Source organism: Rhinopithecus bieti, unplaced genomic scaffold, assembly GCF_001698545.2.
Source record: "Rhinopithecus bieti isolate Rb0 unplaced genomic scaffold, ASM169854v2 scaffold_2205, whole genome shotgun sequence".
Lineage (NCBI taxonomy): Eukaryota > Metazoa > Chordata > Mammalia > Primates > Cercopithecidae > Rhinopithecus > Rhinopithecus bieti.
Genome location: NW_016803673.1, coordinates 3,076,025 through 3,098,404, shown reverse-complemented (window position 1 = coordinate 3,098,404; position 22,380 = coordinate 3,076,025). Strand labels below are relative to the sequence as shown.

Genomic DNA, 22,380 nt, shown 5'->3' with positions numbered 1-22,380 from the left:
GAGGCTGAGGTGGGAGGATCACCTGAGCCCAGGAGGTTGAGGCTGCAGTGAGCTGAGACTGCACCACTGCACTCCAGTCTGGGTGACAGATTGATACTCTGTCTCAAAAAAAAAAAAAAAAAAAAAAAGGATGTTGGGAGGTCTGTGGTCTCTCCTGGCTCTCAATCTTAAGTGGTACCAGTTATGAAAAGCAAACAGTCTTGGGAAATAGGAACATTCTAAACCATTAGGGATAACCCCCACACATCCACAAACTCACCTCACTGGGAATCGGGCTCAGACACCAAGAGGCCTGACCAGAAACAGGCAACAGAGCCTTTGCTTACAAGAAAACCCAATTTCCATTTCCCAGCTGTTCTCCCCAGTTTTGAGCCCCTGGATGTTCAGAGAGCCGCACAAAGAGAAAGTTCTCTCTGCAGCCTGCAGGGTCGTGACAGTTAGTGGGAACGTGGCCTACCTGCCATCTCCTTTTCAAAAAACGGCCGAACGAGCTCGCCAAACGTGGTCCTGTCTGCCACAGCCTCTTTCAGCAGTTGCCCACAGCAGACTGAAGGAGAGGGGAACAGAAAGGCACCCATTAAATTTTAAATAGGAGGAAAGATGAGAAAAAAAGAACCCCCAGTGCTGCCTGCTGGGGGGGAAAAAAAAAAAGGTCACTGAAAAAAGCATAAAAGGGTTTTTCTGTGTGTGGGTATGTGTCCAGGTAAAAGCAAATATCAAAAAGGAGCCGGGAAATAAAGAAGAGGGAGAGGTGGAATGAAAAGGAATGCATTTGGCAAAGAACGCATTAAAAATGGACGGCGCGGGGAAGACGCTAACGAGGATGTTGCCCACAGAGGAGCCCTGCAGGGCCTCGCTGCACCTGGAATTGCTGCGCAGAACTCCGCGCCCTCCAGTGGAGGGCTGCTCATCTCTGAGCAATGTGCCTCAAGTGCGTCCACATTCGCACCCTTGTTACACGGAGAAGGGGTGCGGCATGTTGCTTCCACAGCCCTTCCAGCTGGCAGGACATCTCCACGGGATGGTGGGGCCACATAATAGGATAGATTCATATTTCAAGTGGGCTGACTCATCATTAAAAGGCACCACGTGGTGGTAATCCCAGCACTTTGGCTGAGGTAGGCAATCACTCAAGATCAGGAGTTCAAGACCAGCCTGGCCAACATGGTGAAAACCCGTCTCTATCAAAAATATAAAAATTAGCTGGGTGTGGTGGTGTATACCTGTAGTTCCAGCTACTCAGGAGGCTGAGGCAGGAGAATCGCTTGAACCTGGGAGGCAGCGGTTGCAGCAAGCCAAGATCACGCCACTGCACTCCAGCCTGGGCGACAGAGCGAGACTCCTTCTCAAAAAAAAAAAAAAGGTACCATGCTGGAGTCACCTGGCCAGTGGCAGCTGCCCCCTTCTGGACACCTGCCTGCCCTGGGCGGGAGCCTCCCTCTGGCCCCACTGTGTCTCGAGCCCTGAGCCAGGGCCAGCACATAGGAGGTGCTGGGCAACAAGCATGAGTGAACAAACAGGCAACTCCTCCTTGGCCGTGAAAGCCCTTCCCAGCCAAAGCCAGAAGAGTTAAGCTATATTTTCATGAATTGTTCATTGCACACTTTTGGCTTTCTTACCTTTAGGGCTAAGAAGTTTTCTGCCTATACTAAAGAGACCAAAAAAACATCCTACGGTTAACCGGATAGCATGAATGTTTGACAAAATTACCGTCACCAAGGATTTATTCCTCAATAATGACATGCTTAATTCACTATGTAAATGACAGCAGTTGTCATTTAATTTAATCCAATGTGGTTGGCAGCCTCACCAGCAAAGGACATATAAGTGAGAAATAAAGGCTGCTGGGAGGCAGGCGCAGTGGCTCACACCTGTAATCCCAGCACTTTGGGAGGCCAAGGAGGCAGGATCATTTGAGGTCAGCAGCGCGAAATCAGCCTGGCCAACATGGTGAAACCCTGTCTCTACTAACATACAAAAATTAGCCTGGCGTGGTGGTGGAAGCCTGTAATCTCAGCTACTTGGGAGGCTGAGGCAGGAGAATCGCTTGAGCCCAGGAGGCAGAGGTTGCAGCGAGCAGAGATTAAACCACTACACTCCAGCCTGGGTGCAGAGTGAGACTCTGTCTCAAAAAAAAAAAAAAAAAAAAAAAAAAAAAAAAAAAGGAAAAGAAAAAAAAAGGCTGCCGGGAACTGAGACACTCCTATGTGCCAAGCACTGTGCTAAGTGTGCTTTGTTGCTTTGTTTTATTTGGCCCTCACAATAACCTGTTGTTTCTTAGGTAAAGACACTGAGGCTCAAAGAGATGAAATAACCTGCTTTAGGTCACAGAGCCACTAAGGGGCAGAGCTGGGGTCCAAACCCAGGTCTGTGTGACATCAAACCCATGCTTAGCTTCCAGTTCTGGCCACGAAGCAGTAACGGGTCTCCTATTTAACTTGTCTTATAGAAAGCTGTGTAACTGAACAAAATCTATGAAGCAATTCTTTAGAGTCACTGGACAACAGAGAGACAGGTCTGTAATCCTTGAGAGGCAGGAAACACACAAAACGAGCCCCATATTCATCCTGGATTTCTACCTACGAGCACTTCTCAAGTCATGGCACAGGAGAAGCGGAGCCCAAACGGATCAGCAGGCTCACTGGGTGGAAGCAACAAAGACTAGAGCCTGAAACAGCCAGACTTTGTAGAACAGGGTAATGGAGAGGAGGCAGCTGTGCACAGAAGGGGTTCCAGAAATCTCATAAGGGCTCACTGAGCCTTTGGCCAATACGGAGCTGCACATGTGCAGGGTGAGACTCCAGAGGCCTGGTAGAGAAAAGCTACTGGGAAGCGGTGAACTGAATGGAAATTCACACAGGGCTGGGAGATGCTGGCATTCTGACAACCAAAGTGAGAGAACTTGCTGAACACCCCAGACATTCAGCTGAGAGTCCAGAAAGGGCAGACCTTAGCTGCAGGGATACTCTAGCCCTAGAGTAAGAACACTCTAGTCCCACTTAACAAAGCCTAAAAATAAGCTTCAATGGGATGGAGTTAATCCTCCAAACTCAATACTCTTAAAGCAGAATGATGACACAATCCAGACCTTCAAAAATATCAGAAACACAATGTCTAGCATTTAATTGAAAGCTCCTTGACATGCAAAAAAGCAGGAAAATGTGACTCCTATGAGGAGAGAAAAGAGACCATAGAATCAGATCAGGGGATGACACAGGTGTCAGAATCAGCACACCAGGACTTTAAAACAGCTATTATGAGTGCATTTAAAACCTTAAAGGAAAAGATAGTTAAAATGAGTGAACAGATGGAGAATCTCAGCAGAGAAATGAAAACTGTGAAAAAGAACCAGATGGAAATTCTGGAACTGGAAAATACAGTATCTTAAATGAAACAAATCACTAGGTGTGCCGCAATCAGTGAATTTAAAGACAGGAAAAGAGGCAACAGGAAGTAGCCAAACTGCAGCAAAGAGGGGGATGGGAAAGGACCGGAAGAAAAGAACCAAATCTAAGAGACCTGGAGGACAATACCACACAGTCTAACATATGTGGAACTGGAGTTCCAGAAAGAAGAGAGACAGGCAGAAAAAAGATTTCAGAAGATAATGACAGGAGAATTTCAAAATTTCATTAAAAATTTCAACCCACACATCCAAGAATCTCTGAGATCCAAGCAGAACAAACAGAAAGTAAGTCGCACTTTGATACATCATAGTCAAATTGCTGAAAGCTAAAGAGAAAATATTAACAGCAGCTGGAGGCGGGGGAGGGTGCTTAATATGTAGGGCAACAATGGTAAAAATAACCTCTGAGATCTCATCAGAAGAAGTGCAAGCCAGAAGACAATAGAATGACATCTTTAAAGTGTTAAGAGAAAGAAACTGTCAACGTAGATTTCTATATGCAGCCAAAACATCCTTCAAAAATGAAGATGAAATCATGTCATTTTCAGGCATATGAAAGCTGAGAAAATTTGTCACCGGCACACTTTCACTACAAGAGATGTTAAAGGAAGTTCTTCAGGCTGAGAAAATGATACCAGAAGGAAACTTGGATCTAAACCAAGGAGTGAAGAGTATTGATAGGTGGGTACATATAAAAGTCCTTCCCCCTTTATATCTTCACTTCTTTAAAAGATGAATGACTATTTAAAACAAAAATAATTACAATATATTGTAGGGTTTATAACATATGCACAAGTAAAATGTATGTCAACTGTAAAGAAGTAAGGTAAATGGAAAAATCTACTGCTGCCGGTCTCTGATACTATACATATTGAGGTATAATATTCACTCAGAATAGGCTGTGACAAGCAAAAGATGAATATTTAATCCCTAGCAACCACTAACAAAATAAAGCAAAGAGATATGGCTAAAAAGGAAAGAAAGAAAATGGATTACTAAAAAATATTTGGTTAATCCAAAAGATGGCAGGAAAGGAGGAACAAAGAACAGATGACACAAGTAGAAAACAAACAAACAAAAACAGGCCAGGCGTGGTGGCTCATGCCTGTAACTTCAGTGGGAGGCTGAGGCGGGAGGTTCACTTGAGCCCAGGAGTTTGAGGGTGCGATGAGCTATGATTGCACCACTGTACTCCAGCCAGGGCAATAGAGCAAGACCCTGTCTCTTAAAAAAAAAAGTGAGATCCAACTATATGCTGCCTACAAGACACATATTTAGACTATAAGACACAGATAGTTTAAAAGAAAAAGAATAAAAGGTATATCATACAGACACGAAACATAAGAAAGTTAGAGAAACTTCATTAACATCAGACAAAGTAGACTTCAAGAAAATGAGTATTGCTAGAGAGGAAAAGCAACATTTCCTAGCAATGAAAGGGTCATTTCACCAATGAGATATAATGATCCTTACTGTATACAGTCAGCCCTCCATATCCATAGTTTCTACACTCATGGATTCAACCAACCACAGGTTGAAAATATTTGGGGTAAAAATTATGTCTGCACTGAACATGTAGTCTTTTTTCCTTGTCAATATTTCCTAAACAATACAGGATAACAACTGTTGCATAGCATTTACATTATATTAGGTATTATAAGCAATCTAGAGATGATTTAAAGTGTATAGCAGAATGTACACAGGTTATATGCAAATACTATGCCATTTTGTATCAGAGACTCGAACATCCTCGGATTTTGGTATCCAAGGAAGGTCCTGGAACCAATCCCGCATTGATACTGAGGTGTGACAGTATGCACTTAACAATAAATTACATGAAGCAAAAACTTGCAGAGAATAGACAAATCCACAATTCAGAGTTGGGAGATTTTTGACATTTTGGGCTGGATGACTGTAAAAAATTAAAAATAAAAGAGTTGGGAGAGTTTAACACACCTCTCTCAATAACGGACATAACAAGTAGAGTGAGAATCATTAAGGACATAGAAGACTTAAACACTGTCAAACATCTTATCCTAATCAACATTATAGAACACTATATCCAACAATGCAGAATACCTACTTTTTAAGTACACTTGGAATTCACCAGTATAGACCATATATGCATATTTCAAAGGATCAAAATCACATAGGGTATGTTCTTTTACCACAAGAGAATTAAATTAGAAATCAAGAATATAAAGCAATCAGGAAAATCCCCAAATATGTGGGAATTAAGCAAGGTACATTCTAAATAGTACACGAGTCAAAAAAGAAACCAGAGGCCTCGGTGGGAGAACTGCTTCAGGCCAAGAATTTGAGACTAGACTGGGCAACATAGAGAGATCCCATCTTTACAAAAATAAAAAATTAGCTGAGCATGGTGGCATATACCTGTCGTCCCAGCTACTTGGGAGGCTGAGGTGGGAGGATCACTTGAGGAGCTGGAGGCTGCAGTGAGCCATGATTATGTCACTGCATTCCAGCCAGGGTGACAGAGCAAGACCCGAAAAAAAAAAAGAAGAAAGAAAGAAAAGAAGGAAGGGAAGAAGGAAGGAAGGAAGGAAGGAAGGAAGGAAGGAAGGAAGGAATTCATGCTCACTGTAAAAAAAAAAAAATCTGAATTGTATAATACACAGCTCTGCCGAGATAAGCAGTTTGGTGTATGGATATTTCTTTAGGTTTTTTCTGAGCATAAACTAACATGCTTTTTTAAACAAAAATGAGCTCACCCCCTGGATACTGCTGAGCAAATTGTTTTCTGCCCCTCCCTTATTTAGCCATGTATTACCGACATCAAATCACTTTACAGGTTTATTTTTAACAGCTGCCTCACAATCCATTACATGGGTTTATCACAACTTATTTCACAAACCTGCTTATTAACAGAGTTGGAGGTTGCCTGTGTTTCTCATTATGCTTCTGCCACATCTCTCGCTGCACATCTGAGTGCTGGAGCAGAATAAACTCCTAGGAGTTAAATCCCAGGGTCACAGGGTTTGCGCAGTTAGCGCTTTAACCAATAGTGGCTCTTGCCTTTCAGAAAGTTGTGTCCATATATAATCCCACCATCCTAAGTGGGGTCTTCTGATGAACTCTGTGGCAGTGAGTGTGGGGCTGTTTGTCTGTTTTCGTTGGTTTGGAGACGTTCTCCTATGGCTGAGAGATTCACAGATGTGAAGTTTAGAACCAGGCCAGCGGATGGCCGCAGCGGAGCAGACAGCACCCAGAACTCTGGGTTCAGACAGGCATTTGCAGAGATCCCAAGGCTACCACTTCCTGCCTTAGGTCCCTTAAATGGGTTTGCTTAAATATCATGATGTCTTGCGTTTATCAAGAACCCCTTTGATAAATGGGAACTTCCTGAGGCAGTCTCCAAATGCTTAATTATCTAAACAAGCCCCATCGTGGCTCTTAGGTAACAAGCAAAAACCATGATGAGCCTTCCTATTTTCATTTTTGGAAAAATCTAGGCAGATAATTTCATCTCTTCATAATTGGTGTGCTGAATGCAATTTAAATTTAAAAAAAAAAAAAAAAAAAAAAACCTTTTCTTGAATGAGAGTGTCTGCATTATAAAACAGAGCACCGAGACAATTATTTCCAGAAAGCTCTGCACTGCATTACAGTATTGCTGTTGTGTGTTCAGACCCTCCCACCACCGCCAGTGCCCCTCCGCGCTCACTCTATCCCTTCCCGTAACGATGTGTGCACACACGTAAGCAAGTGGTGCCGCCACAGGTAGACTGCTGGTCATCGGAACAAAGAAGCCATCCCTAACACCGCTGGAAATTTTGTCTTATAACAAGAGACACAATCAAAAGGAGAAGGAATTATTGAAATCTATTTTTAAAGATGAACTCAAGGAAAAGCATTTTTTTTCTAAATGTCCTGGTTAATTTTCCATAGTAACCAAATTTGCAGAATAATTGTTCAGGTCTCTATCTTCATTTTAGGGGTGTGACTTTTATCATGGATTCCTTGCTAGTCTCAGTGGCTTTAGAACTGTAAGCTGGAGGAGGCCTCATTGAGAAGCATTTTTATTCAAAGCTTGATCCTTCTGGAGTGGTATATACATATATTTGTATGTATATACGTACAAACATTTGTACTTATATTTGTGTATACATATACAAATATATGTATATACATGTATAAACATTTGTACATATATTTGTGTGTCTATATATTTGTTTGTATTCCCTCTCTATATTCATGTGGTATACCTGTATAATTTGGGGGGTTGTATGCATATGCATATATTTGGGGGTACAGGTCTCATGTTCCCTCAGTAAATACAGTAGAGGTTATTCAGGCTTGTGGAGCATGGTGTGCGTGGGGGTAGCGTTTTTAACTCCCTTCAACCTGGCAGTGTGTCTCTGCTACAGTTTCTTCCTCATTCCCATCCCTTTATCCTCCTGAACACAAGCTGGCATCCAAGACCGCCTGGGACCAAACCGGGAAAGACCTGGAGAACTGATTTCAATATTTTCTCTCCTCCTGGTAAAATATTTATTGAAACTGTGCAGAGCGAGAAGTCTTCCTCTGGTGCAGAAATTGTTTGCCTGTAAACACACTGACCTGGGTGGGGGGGCGCCAAACGAGACTGGAGAAAATAAATAAACAGCACATTCCTATTATGCGGAGATGGCAGGGGCAAGATGGGAGCCACCCCTGGCGTACGGCACAGACAAACCCCCCGCTCCAAAGGATATAAAAAATGATGACGGAAAAATGTTCTGTCTCTTTGGGCTGTGGGCATGTTTTAGTGGTTAATGTTTTATGACAATATTCTTCGGAAGGAAAACATCTATTCCTGCAAAGATGGACTAACAGAAAATTGTTAAGAACAAAGAGCCAGAAAAAGAAGTGATACTGACTCTTTTCCCCCACACCACCCCAGATAAAATGAGAGAGCTGGGGAGGAGGGGCAGGAGGCAAGGAAAGGCGCTCCAAGCTGGGCATCCCAGCGCCTGGGGCACTCACCATTGACGAGCCTGTATTTCTGGGCCAGGAGGGCGGCCTGCAGACTTTTCCCACTGCCCACAGGCCCGAGCAGCAGCACCCGTGGGGTGAACGGGGCATTAGTACGATGGTTGCTTTGGACATAGGTCAGAGCTGGAAAGAAAAGATATGAGGATAATAAACCTAGGTCCTAGAGAACAGGAAACCAGCTTGCAGCCCCTCTGCTTTGACTCTTAACGGCAGTAACTACTTTTCTCTTTCACAGCACCATGGAAGCCCTCTGTGCATCGGGCGAAGAGGCGGGGAAAAGAATTATGTGGCAGGCCTGGGCACCAAGGCAGGAAGCAAGTGGTGAAGTCCACAGAAGCCACCCTCGAGCGCTGCCCTGGAATTCCTCTCAACACAGTCGTCTAAACACGTGCAGGTGTCTGCATTTCCTTCCAGGCTGAAGGAAGGATTCCTAAGGCTGGCTGTGTTGCAGCTGGGAGGCTGGTCCCGGGACATGAGGGCACTCTCTACAGGGCTGGTGGCTTTTCCTACTGATTCGGGCTGAGCCTCCCAACCGGAAGCCCCAGCACTAGGCTGGTCTTCTAGAATTGCATGCTGGCTTTCTGCTAGGTGCACCTGAATGTCAGACACAGGCTTTGATAAACGCATCCAGCCACATAGGGGCCCAGTGCCCAGGGACTTTTAAAGGACTCGAATTAGTGGAGAGTAATTTGTGCAGCTGCACTCTGGTGACACCAACTTTGTTGCGACTCTCCAAAGAGGTAGTGATCAAATAGGTCACAGGAGTGGCCAGATGTAGCTGCACGGCCCTGGCCTGTGGTGTGCCCCTGGCATTTGGTGAACAAAGAAGTGAGGGGATGGGGTGAGTGTCTCCAACAATGAGGCCACCTGCACCATGGGGGACACTGGATGCCAAGAAACCACAGGAAAAACATCAAACCAGTCGCCTCCTGCCGGAGCTCAGAAGCGGGGAGCCGCGAGAAAAAGCTGATGAGGCTGTAAAGGGCAGCATTTCGGGCACCTGAGGCACGGCAGATGCCCACAGATGAGGCACGGACCTGGGCCAGCCTCCAAGCCAGCCTTTGAAATAGGGTATCCTTCCCCAGACAGACCTTCCCCCTCCTTCCAAGGCCCCAGACTGTCCTATGCAAAGTCAGCCACGGGTGGCCCCGTTACACCTTCCTGCCGGTCTGCCTTTGCCAGTGTGCCTTGCAGTGGATTCTGTGCTGGCTGAGGGGCCAGGCCATCCTGCTTCCCTCAGGAACATACCACCCAAGAACGAGGCAGATTCCTCATCCTCAGCACTACCGACATTTGGGGCCAGAAGATTCTTTGTTGCCCGGCTGTTCTGGGCACTGCAGGATGTTGAGAAGCATCCCTGGCCTCTACCCGCTGGGTGCCAGTAGCACAACTGCAACGTATGACAACCAAAAAACCTTTACGGACATTGCCAAATGTCCCCGGGGGTGCGGCGGGCGCAAAACTGCCCCCGACTGTGAACCGCTGGGATATGTTCATTGTGAAAACCCTGACCTCTCAAATCTTTGCAGGGCTTTTAAATTGGAAGGGTCATTAGAGAAGAACAGTCCCTTCTTTTTAGAAGGCACGGATGAGTTAGAATGGACTTTTTTCCAGGTTGTGATCAGCATCATCAATGGCATGTACTAATTGCTATGACAAATACTCCCCAGGCACCATCTCGTTTGTTTGACCCAGCAATCCCCTGAGGGCTGCGTTATTCACGCCCCATTTTACAGATGAGCCAGTTAGGCTGAGACTTGGCAGAGCTGGGGCAACTCTCCCAAACCTCCCGCCATGGGTACCATTCCTCCACTGAGCGAAGCCCAAAGGGAGCTACTCAGGCGAGGCTCTCTTTCTTCTCAGACCTTCCATAATCCCGTGCATCTGAAAAGCACAAATACTACAGGCAAAGCGGCCTGCTTACAAATGATGCTTAATTTACAGTAAATAACGAAGTTAATTAGAAGTAATGATCCCCCAGACAGTCTCAACATCTGATTATGCTTTTTAAAAATATGTGGTTGCTGGGTGCACTGCAGAGAGATTAAAAAAACAACACAGAGAGAATTTTGCATTCCAATTTTCAATTTATCTCTCTGCATTATTAATTAATAATAATTAATATTCAGACATTCACATTTTTATTTACAATTCCAGGCATGAATTCTTTATGAATGATCATATGAACTTTTAAATGTAATTAAGTAATTTGAAAGTGATTAATGTGTAAATTCAGAATCATGGCATAAGATAAATGTTGCGGTTGTTTATCTTAAGAGTGCAGTGTTTGTTACCAAAGACCCTTCCGAGATGCAAAATCACTGGAAAATTATAAGCCCTCATAAGCCTGGCATTTCTTCTTTAAGTAGCGACACTTTCTACTAACCCACCCGTTGGCTGACTGCCCCCTTCAGAGGGCGAGGCTGTTCAACCCACGCCGGCAAACATCGCTTCTCCGAGCTCAGTGTAGCAATGAGGTTTATGCACCGAGTCTCCTGGCAGGAGAGGGTGCTGGGAGAGTCAGCAGGGAAGGGCTTGAGGGAGCTCAAAACCACCTCCCCAGCAAAACAGAACTGTTCTTGGAGAGATTTGAGAGAATATATTTAAAAAAGGACTTTGTAAACTGTCAAGTGTCTTAAATATCTGTGATGTTCCCTGCGTCGTAAACGCTTCATTTACCCGACACTGTGTGGAAAGGGATAACTGGGCTTTTAGATGACTGAAGCTCAGCAAGACTTTTGAAAATGACAATACAGCTGTTCGGGGATAGAATTATTCCACCTTGCCCTTGCCTTTTTGGACAGGGTGTTGAACAATGATAGGAGCTATGGCGTCTGCTGTTTATTGAGGCTTTCCTCTGCACCAGAACTGGACTTGTGGCTGTGGACACATGATTTGGAGAATCCCATTTCATCCTCACCTACGCCTGGGAGGAGGGCACAAGTTTTGTTCCTATTTTAGGGATGCCAAAACTAGGGCTCCGAGGTGTTAGGAGAATTGCTGAAGGCTGCACAGCTGGGCTGCGTCGGGGCTGAGATTTGAACACGTTGCCCAGCTCAGCCGTTCCCCGACCTCGCACAGGCCACCCGCAGTGGCTCCTGAGTTGCTGGGAACATCAGCCATTGCTGTGGACAGCAAAGCAGTGCCAGGCGCGGGGCCATGTATCTCCATCCTAAATGAAGCATATCACCTGTGTTGTGTGTGTGTGTGTTTTGTTGTGTTGTGTGTGGTGGTGGTGGTGGTTCTGTTTTGTCTTAATCTTTATATATTTCTTCTTTCCTCTCCCTCAAGGTCAGGCTCAAACTTCTTGCTACCATGTCCCTCCCACCCCATCCCTCGCCTCTCCTCCTCCCAACCCCATCACCACCAAATCTGCTGTGGGCCAGAGATGTGACCACGTCTGAGTGTGGGACATTAGCCCAGGGTCTCCAAGTGGGGTGCCCCCAGGGGCTCTGTACACATGCATTTCTGGGCAGGGAACCCGGGTCATCTATGATTTGACTCCCAGGGTCCCAGGCATGTCCCAGACACTGGCCACTACCAGAGTAAGGGACAAAGTGGTAGAGGGCACAGTGAGCCCAGCCCTTGGCCGCCTGTCCAGGGTGGGGCTGTCTGCTTGTGTTTACCCTGGTAGAAGACGTCCACACATGGCTGGTCAGCACTGATGACTTTGAGGATTTTGGGGTAGGAGGGAATGACCCTGATGATGTTCCTATGATACTCCAGCAGTTTCTGAGCCGTCTCCAGCTCTGAGATGTCCTCTGGTACCATCAGACGGTTCTGGATTTCAGATTCGGGTGGCCAGTCAAAGGTGGTGTGATAAATCTCTGCAAGGAGAGAGGTGCGCAGTTAGAAATGGCCATGCAGGGGCCCTGTGGGCGCTGCTGTGCCTGGCTGAGGTGCTTGCTGTCCTGGAGGCCAGGCCCTACAAATTCCTGGGGTGTGGCTGACCGCAGCAGGACATCGTCATTCAACACCAGCACTTCCAGCTACTCTGAGCCTTAACTACTGTTCTTGTTACAATACAAGAACAGGGCCCAGGGCACGGGCTGCCGTGAACTTCTGAGCACTTACTCTGTGCCAGGCACTCTGACAGGCACCTATCTGCAGACTCCCATTTCATCCTCAGAGCCATCACATCACCCATTAGGTTGGTATTTTCCTTTTTTTTTTTTTTTGAGACGGAGTCGCGCATCCTGTTGCCCAGCCCTGAGTAGCAGTGGCCGCGATCTCAGCTCCACTGCAGCTCTGCTCCAGAGTTTCACGCATTCTCCTGCCACAAGCCTCGCCGAGTAGACTGGGACTAACAGGGCGCCCAAGCGCACCGGGTCGCCGGATAGTGATTTCTGTATTTTTTAAGTAAGAGACGGGTTTCACCGCGTAGCCAGGATGGTCTTCGATCTCCTGACCTCGTTGATCCGCGCCGTCTCGCCCCTCCCAAAGTGCTGGGATAAAACAGGCTGAGCCACCGCGCCCGGCCCTTTTTTTTTTTTTTTTTATTTTTTTTTTGAGACAGGAGTCTCGCTCTGTCCGGCGCAGGTTGCAGTGTCAGTGCCCGGATCTCAGCTCACTGCAAGCTCCGCTCCCGTTTTACCCCATTCTCTCTGCCTCAGCCTCCGATAGCTGGGACTATATCAGTGCCCGCCCACCTCGCCCGCTAGGCTTTTGTATTTTTTTTTTTTTAGTAGAGACGGGGTTTCACCGTGTTAAGCCAGGGTATGGTCCTCCTGATCTCCTGACCTCGTGATCTGCCCGTCTCGGCCTCCCAAAGTGCTGGGATTACAGGCTCGAGCCACCACACCCTACCCTCGGTTGGTATTTTCATCCCCATGTACAGATAAGAAAACTGAGCCTCAAGTATCCCATGTCTACAGCCAGAAAGGGGCAGAGCTAGGGATCCACAAACCCAGGTCTATCTGCCACCACAGCCTGAGGCCCGGACAATCAAGGGCAGTCCCACCTCCCCCCATCCTCCCGCCAGCCCCTTGCTGAACTGCCTGGTCTTCAAGGCCCAGTTCAAGGGCCCTGTCCCCTGCAGGACCTGCCAGTTCTCCCAGGTAATGCCCATGCCTCTCTCTTCTGTACGCATACCAAAGAACAAGAGGTGTCAGGGGGTACATAATTTGTCCCAGGGAGAGGCAGACACGTCCCCTGGCTCCTGTGTGGGCCCCAAGCCCAGGTGCCCCGCATGACCCCCCACACTCTACTCTGGTTCTGCCACAAGAAAGTCTCCTCCTTTAACCTAAACGGGCCTCCCTTTCCTCATCTACCAGAATGTACCCCTGCCAGTGTCTTCCAGCTCAGAGCCCATCCTGTGGCAGCTTTCCTTGTGTCCCTCTGTGGGTGCCCAGAGCAGAATGCCAGCTCGGGAAATGGTAGGCAGGTTGTCACCACCAGGGTCTCTGAAACCCCATGGGGCTGGGTGAGGGTGGCCATAGCCATACCTCCAGTTTGAGGGTCGATTCTCTTCCCCAGGTTTCTCTCGATCAGGACTGTGTCTGGAGCACTCAGCACGACTGGACAGAGAAGAAAAGGAGCAAAACCAGACTTGTCAGGAAGCAGGTGCCACACATATGAATAGCACAGACCAATACTTGCTTTAGGTTTTTTGTTTTTCTGTATAATGACATTGAAACAACAATCATCTCCATCCCCGTGAATTCCTAAGAGAAAGGTCTCCTTGCACCCAAACACAAAGAGCGTAACATCGGGAAAGAGCGTAACATCGGGACAGAGCGTAACATCGGGAAAGAGGGTAACATCGGGAAAGAGCGTAACATCAGGACAGAGCACGGCCCATGACTGCAAGTTTTGCCTGTTAGCAATTTCCCTCATCACAGATAATGCCATGATGGGCATCTCTGCGTGCACCGAACGCTTGCACAGCATTCTAGTTGATTTCCTTCCTGGGACAAAGAATCACCAGGCTGAAAGCAAAACCCCACTTTTTTAAAGAACCAGCCCTGAATACATTTAGCTCTGTGAAAAATTCAGCTGTGCTGTCCTCTTCCTTGCTGGGTCTCGGACAGTGCCTGGGCTGAGGTCGGGAGCAGGCGGCATGAGCGGGGCGCTCACTGGCCACCCCTTGGGGCTGCAGCTCTGGCAGGTGGGGGACCCTTGGGAGCTACTCACTGACGTGTCGGGGGGTGATGCCCAGGGTCTGGATCCTCAGGGCCTGCTCACGCGTCTCGGGGATGCCATCCAGAATCCAGCCCTAGACAGAGGATTCAGAGAGCTGCTCATCTGTTTTGATTTTTAGATTTTTTGGAATTATTTTAAAAGGAACATAATAGCTTTATAGAAAGACTAGAGCTTTTAAGACAAAAAAATACGTAAATGTTTCTGATAGCTACCTCACCCTTTAAAAACTACTTTGTGGCCAGGCACAGTGGCTCATGCCTATAATCCCAGCACTTTGGGAGGCCGAGGTGGGCGGATCACGAGGTCAGGAGATAGAGACCATCCTGGCTAACACGATGAAACCCCATCTCTACTAAAAGTACAAAAAATTAGCCGGGTGTGGTGGCGGGTGCCTGTAGTCCCAACTACTCAGGAGGCTGAGGCAGGAGAATGGTGTGAACCCAGGAGGTAGAGCTTGCAGTGAGCCGAGATCGCGCCACTGCACTCGGGCGACAGAGCAAGACTCTGTCTCAAAAACCACAACAACAATAACAACAACAACAACAAGACAAACAAACAAAAACCCTACTTTGTAATATATTATTATATTCCCTTCTGAATCGTATGTTGGTGACTATAATCATAACATATATATTTTACATCTTGATTTTTTTTTTTTTTTGATACAGAGTTTCACTCTTGTTGCCCAAGCTGGAGTGCAATGGCATGATCTCAGCTCACTTCAACCTCCGCCTCCCAGGTTCAAGCAATTCTCCTGCCTCAGTCTCCCAAGTAGCTGGGATTACAGGCGTGTGCCATCACGCCCGGCTAATTTTTTGTATGTTTAGTAGAAACGGAGTTTCACCATGTTAGCTAGGCTGGTCTCAAACTCTTCACTTCCAGTGATCCTCCTGCCTTGGCCTCCCAAAGTGCTGGGATTACAGGCGTGAGCCACCACGCCCGGGCTACATCTTGATTTTTTCCACCACACAATAGCAACCATAAGCATCTCTTCACATCTGCATGGCTCCTCATTGTCCCCATTATCAACGGTTGTGCAATGTCCCACCAAGAGAATGTACACAGCAACTTAACTATGCCCACGAATGAACATTTCAACTGCGAGCAGTGTTCACTATCATAAATAATACCTCGATGAACATCTTTGTGCATCTAGCGCTTTCCACATTTTGGATAATTTCCTAAAGAGAGTTTTGGAGAGATTCCTGAGACCAGGGTGAAAACCCCGCTTTTGTTTTTATTTTCTGCCCCATATATCTGCAGTAACACCCCACTTTTCTTAAAAACAAACCCTGGACGATGATTCCGGTTTCTGCTCTGCAGCTACCTTCTTATGGGACTGAAATTCCTCACACATCAGCCCCCTCTTGGTACAGCTAGGGAATTGGTTTACAGGTTTATTTTTACTATTTATTTGTAGAGATAGAGTCTTGCTACATTGCCTAGGCTGGTCTTGAACTCCTGGGCTCGAGCAATGCTCCTGCCTCAGCCTCCCAAAGTGCTCGGATTACTGGCGTGAGCCACTGTGCCCGGCCTTAACTAACTCTTTAAATCCAATTGTGAAAGTAATATACAATCATTGTACACTGTGTGGAAAATACTGAAAAACTGACATAATAAGTCACTGGTAACACCTGAGACCCAAACAAGCCACTGTCAACATTCTGGTGTATCTCCTTCCAAGCAGCAAGTGCAGATACCTTTGTTCCTGGCGGCTGGGGGTTGTGGGGAGGGGCATCACACCTTATATACTATTTGGTAATCTGTTACTTTCTAGCAAAAACATTTCATGAACGTTTTCCCACGTCGCAAAGTGCTCCTTGCACAGAAGTTTTCATAGCCGCCTGGTATTGCATGAATTGACCTGATGGTAACTGATCCCATATTGTTGCTCATATTGTTCAGTTTGATTCCAGTTTTCCACTATTATAAACAATGATGTATATGCATCTGGATGCCTAGCAAACATCCTCAGATAAATTTCTAAAAGTTGACACCTTCTTTTATGACTTTTGATACATTTTGCCACATCGCTCTACAAAATGACCCACCAGTTTATGAATCCAATGGCAAAGCATCTGTTTCCTTGCATCTCTGCCAATGTTGGGCATTATCTAGGGGAAAAAAATCTGTCCAGCAAAATACAGTATACCACTGCTGCTTTAATTTACATTTCTTTGATCATTAATGAGGTTCAGTATTTTTTCCATATGTTTATTAGCTATTTGGATTTTTTTTTTTCTTTTCCAAAATGTCTATTCGTATCATCATCTGCTTTCCCCTGGGGGTTTCATCCTTTTATTTATTGACAAGAGCTCTTTACATATTAAGAACATTACCCCATTTTGGATTTTGGCAAACACTACCACAAACCCTTTGAGGCAAACTATGTTGCCAACATTTTCAGCAGTTTGTCTTGCAGCCTTTTCATTTTGTGTGTGGTGTTGCTTTTCACACACCAGTTTGTGGCCAAATCAATCACTGCTTTCCTCTTTAGACTCTGGCATTGTGTGGATGCATAAAAACACCCTCCCCCCTGCAAAAGCTGATACATATTCACTTGCCTTTAAATTGTATTCTTGTGTTTTTACTCTTTACATGTAAATAGTAATGATCCGTGTAATAGGGCCGCATTTCAGTTTGCGAATGATGTGGGGCTGTGATGTAATCTGCTTCCTTGTGGCTCACCACCTGTTCCAAACTCACCCCCAGTACAGCCCATCTTTTCCCCTCTGAGGACACTTTCATCAGAGTCTAAATGCTGATAACGACATTGGCTGTGGCCTCTTTCTGCCTGTAGATTGTTAAAGTCTTTTTTTTTTTTTTTTTGAGACAGAGTCTCGCTCTGTCGCCCAGGTTAGAGTGCAGTGGCCGGATCTCAGCTCACTGCAAGCTCCACCTCCCGGGTTTACGCCATTCTCCTGCCTCAGCCTCCCAAGTAGCTGGGACTACAGGTGCCCGCCACCTCGCCCGGCTAGTTTTTTGTATTTTTTAGTAGAGACGGGGTTTCACCGGGTTAGCCAGGATGGTCTCGATCTCCTGACCTCATGATCCACCTGTCTCGGCCTCCCAAAGTGCTGGGATTACAGGCTTGAGCCACCGCGCCAGGCCTGTTAAATTCTTTTTATTTAACTGTTTAAATTGTTGTTGTTTTATAAGTTATCACAATGTCTAGTAAAATAAGCTTTCCCTTCTTTTTTTTCAAAACAAGATCTTTCAGGTAAACATTACAAATATTTTGTCAAGTTCCCAAATAGAAAGAAATTCCACTAGGATTTTGGAACAACATTAAATGTGTAGATCAATTCACGACAAATTGACATTTTTACACTATCAAGTCAACACATTATCGTCTCATTTGCTTAAATTGCTTTTTTATGTCCCTCAGCAATGTTCACATTAAACAATTTCTAAAGTCCCTTCAAGTCCCATGAGTTTAGAGTTACACACACACACACACATACACACACACAGAGACAGTCTAATGCTTTAGACTTGATGTCCAGGTACATTAGTAAAGTGAGCTTTGGAAGAGACTGAAAGAAAGTAGTGAATTGCTTCAAGTCTCCATTTTGCAGGTAGTGGGGTCCGGCAACTGGGAGTCAACACTGGGAGCCCCCACTTGCTGTAAAGCCCTCCCTCTCAGCCATTATGAGATTCAGTTGCTCTAAGGTCAGAGGATGGACTGACATGGACGGACTCAGCCTCCAGGTCACTCACATCCACACCATCTGATCGACAGACACAGTGTGGGCAATGGTAAGAGATGTCTTTCTTTACAAACAAACCAAAAGGTGGTCTGGGTGCAGTGGCTCACGCCTGAAATCCCAGCACTTTAGGAAGCCAAGGCAGGAGGATTGCTTGAGGCCAGGAATTTCAAACCAGCCTGGGCAACAACATAGTGAGACCCCCACTCTACCAAAAAAGATTTTTAAAAATTAGCCAGGCGTGTTGGCACACACCTATAGTCCCAGCTACTTGGAAGGCTGAGGCAGAAAGATCCCCTTAGCCCAGGAATTTGAGGCTGCAGTGAGCTATAATCATGCCATTGCACTCTAGCCTGGGTGACAGAGTGAGACTTTGTCTCTGAAAAAAAAAAAAAAAAAAAAAAAAGCCTGCCTTTCTTCAATATTAAAATATTTAGGTTCCAGTAGCCTCCACTGACAGTTAAAAAAAAAAAAAAGCTAAACAAATTTGCAGCCTAAAGACTGTCGGAAAAATCCAGCAAGCTTTCATTAATTTCTTGAATTATACAGGAAGACTCACAGCCACAGAACCCCTGGTTTCTAGAACTAATGAAGCAAAAGTGCAAAAAAAAAAATTTTAACAGCGTTTTGCTCCCTCAAGTCCTTGTTATAGCCAGCCAAGCGTCAGGCTGCAGCTCCTGGAAACAGCAAACATCTACAGACGTGAGCAACACCAGCAGAACCAGGAGACAGAGCATCTGAGAGCTCCCTCGCAGTTCTGGAAGCCGAACCAACATTTTCTGAACTTTAGCTAAATTCATACCCCCTTATTTTTCCTTTATTTGGACGGGAAGGAATTGTGAGCCCATTGATTGCTGCTTCTAGTACAAGCGCTGGTAACTCTCTTTTGAATCCTTTTTCGAAGCTGGAAGGTTGGAACTCCGTCTTTGCTCGGCACTGAGAAAGGCCTCTGCTTTTAATATTGCATTACTGAGCAATCATTATAATCTCGCCACAAATTTGCAGCAGATATCAGTATGTGGTCCAAAGCTTTTAGAACTATTCAGGGGAACAGCTCTCACTGACTTTTCACTGGAGAAAGCGGGACTTCCAATTACACAGGAAAAGTGCAGCAAAATGAGGAACATCTCCCTAATTAGCCTGGCCTCACTGGAGTGTCATTCTGGTGCAGATGTGAAAATCTAAAAGGAAGAAGGTGGGGGGCTCTAGAGTGAGCCCTAGGCCACCAGCTCTCCAGGTCTGCTCTTTCTGAGTTGGGGAAATGGTACGATCACCTGGGGACTAAGAAACAAGGTCCCCGAGGAAGCCCTCGAGCAGCACCCAGGCCCCATTAGAGCCGCTCCCCACATCATGGAGAAGGCAGCCGTGGAGGCTCTTCCTCCCTGTGCCAGCCCATGCTGGTCCACACTGGTCCACCTGGAAGGGAGGGCGCCTTGACCAAACCTCTGTTGAAGGTGGGTCTATCCCACGGCATCCTCATGATGAAAGCTGCAGGCTGGGTGCTCAGAAAAGATCTTCTCCAGCGCTCTTGCTAAGGGGTCATTTGCCCAGCTGCAAAATGGGCTGCACGTTCGCAGGGAAGCAGCAATTTTGGCTGGGAGGACTTTAATGGCTGCGAATTCTGGCAAAGCAAGAAGCCATAAATCAGTAAATAGCACCCAACAACTGCCACGAGGGGACATTAAGACATTCCCAATAAGCCTGCGTTTCGAGGTTCACGGGTCTCACGTCCAGGAGTGGCTGGATGTGGAGGTATCAGTCAATCCCTAATTAGAATACATTATCCATCTTCCTGACACTTCAGTGAAATGTCTATTCCACTCTGAGCTGCAGCTTTGTTCAGAGCAGGTTAATTGATATTCTGATGCCTTCGCTCACCATACCCCCGTGGCTCGGTTCTGTTTTATCACACATCAAAAAGGCCGTATGCTCAGGGCACTCCAGGCACCAGTGCAGAGCTGGAGGTCTGCACAGCTGCGAGGGGTATGGTATCACAGGAGGGACAAGCACTGAGCAGATGTCACAGATGAAAAAAAAAGGAAAGAAAAGAAGCCAGCCAGCCTGGGGAACTTGGCGAGGCCCAGCAGAGCGCGGCCTGATGCAGTACGAGCCGTCCGGCTTTGTGCGAACACTGGCCTCTTTTGCCCTCCTGACTATTATTAAAGCGCAATTAGCAACTTCACAGGGTAAGGCTCTGTTGCCCTCTGGGCCTCTGCCTGTTTGATGCATTGCCTTCCCGCTCCTCCCCTCTCCTCCCAGGACCAGAGGGTGGGGCTCCCCTGGGTGCTTCCCCCAGTCCTGCCCCTGATCTGGCTCCCAGCTCCGACTGCAGACTCCACCGGAGGCATTCCCTGGAGCTGCATGCTCAATCTCTGCAGTCCCAAGGAGGCAAGCTGAGGCTGAAGACTTGGACTCAATAAATCAGTTTTGCTCAGCTCCAAGTCTGAACCAGGGCAAGCCTCACAAGAGACACTGAAGGCCCAATGTTTCCTAATGAAATACCGTGTGGTTTCCCCACGTAGAGGAGAGAGACTCTGTCAGCCAGGAAGGAAATGCATCTTAAAAGTTCCAGTTTGGGACAGTGATATGTTCTAAAGCCAATCGGTGAGAACAATGAGACTACTTTGATGAACACAAAAAAGTTGACATCACACTGCCTCAGTAGCAGTTACTTTGGTTTATACAGAAACATAAAAACCTTAGCCTGCCATAGAACCCTAGGATGCCTTCCATATTCAACTCACCTGAAAGATGACTAGCAAGAATTTTTATCTCAGAGTTGAATCCCAAACAATATGCACCCCCTGTTAGCACTGAACATGGAATGCATTGAACACGGAACGTTAGTATTCCACATTCCACGTGTATGACTGTAGCAGGACCCCGTTACCCCTCAACTTGCTCTGATTCCTCCACCTGGGCGAGGTGAGGTGTGCCCAGGGATTTGCCTGACCTTTTTCTGGGCACAGCCTAACAGTGATTATGCTCTTACAACGCTGAAATATGCAGGAGTGATTTTTCTAAACAACAGTGTTGAATTCTACCCTTGATAATCAATGATACATGAGTGGTGTTTTTATACAAACCTGCAGATGCGGGGAGATCATTACTCCTAGATGTGTAGCCTACAGGCCAATGATCTCTAGGGTATGAAAACCTGGTAAAGCCCAAATGCAGGCATTCAAGAGATGCCTTTTTTTTTTTTTTTTTTTTTTTTGACAGAGTCTCGCTCTGTCGCCCAGGCTGCTGGAGTGCAATGGCACAATCTCAGCTCACTGCGACCTTCTCCTCCCGGGTTCAAGTGATTCTCCTGCCTCAGCCTCCCGAGTAGCTGGGACTACAGGCACGTGTCACCATGCCTGGCTAATGTTTTATATTTTTTAGTAGAGACGGGGTTTCACCGTGTTAGCCAGGATGGTCTCGATCTCCTGACCTCATGATCCGCCCGCCTCCACTGCCCCAAGTGCTGGGATTACAGGCATGAGCCACCGTGCCCGACCTCAAGAGGCTTTTTACTAGTTCCTAAATAGTTTTAAAACAATTAAATCAAATTCATATCAAATGTCTATGGTACCCCTGAAGCCACTCCATGGAAGGAGACACAGTTTGAAGAACAAATTGTTCTGTCCCCAGATGGAGCAGTCTACCCCAGCTCTGAGGCGGGGATGGCCCCAAGACAGCCCCCTGCAGAGATAACTCACTTTGGAGGTTCACATTTAGCTCTCCAGGTCAGGCATAATGTGCTTTAGATGAAAGTAACGGACATGGATAACCCAGCACCCAGGGCCCTTTCCCCTCAAACACTTTAGACCATGTCTGTGATGTAGACCCACCTCTCTAGAAACAAGATTAGCCCTGGAAAGGATCCGTTTATTGTGATGGTGGAAAGCAGTGGCTTTGGAACCAGACGACCTGTGCCACAGCCAGTGTGTGACTTTCAACCAGTCACTTCATCCCCTCTGGCCTCACTCTCCTCTGCACAATGGGAATAATCAAAATCTAGCTCACTGTTGATGAAACAATTAAACGAGGATTATAAACAAACAGGCCAGGCACTGTGGCTCGTGCCCATTAAGAGCACTTTAGGAGGCCAAGGTGGGAGGATTGCTTGAGGCCAGGAGTTCTAGACTA

At 46.5% G+C, this 22,380-nt stretch overlaps 1 protein-coding gene across 4 annotated transcripts in view; it reads right to left on the bottom strand.

Annotated features, from left to right (window-relative positions):
* The window catches only part of AK8 (adenylate kinase 8), a 165,995-nt gene that overhangs the window by 97,792 nt on the left and 45,823 nt on the right, over positions 1-22,380 (bottom strand). For all 4 annotated transcript variants that reach the window (XM_017849418.1, XM_017849422.1, XM_017849431.1 and 1 more), the window contains exons 6-10: positions 14,534-14,615; positions 13,846-13,917; positions 12,028-12,228; positions 8,393-8,524; positions 458-547 (exon numbers count right to left, since the gene is read on the bottom strand). In XM_017849418.1, coding sequence (XP_017704907.1) covers positions 458-547; positions 8,393-8,524; positions 12,028-12,228; positions 13,846-13,917; positions 14,534-14,615 — 577 coding nt within the window. The remainder of the gene's footprint in view (positions 1-457; positions 548-8,392; positions 8,525-12,027; positions 12,229-13,845; positions 13,918-14,533; positions 14,616-22,380) is intronic.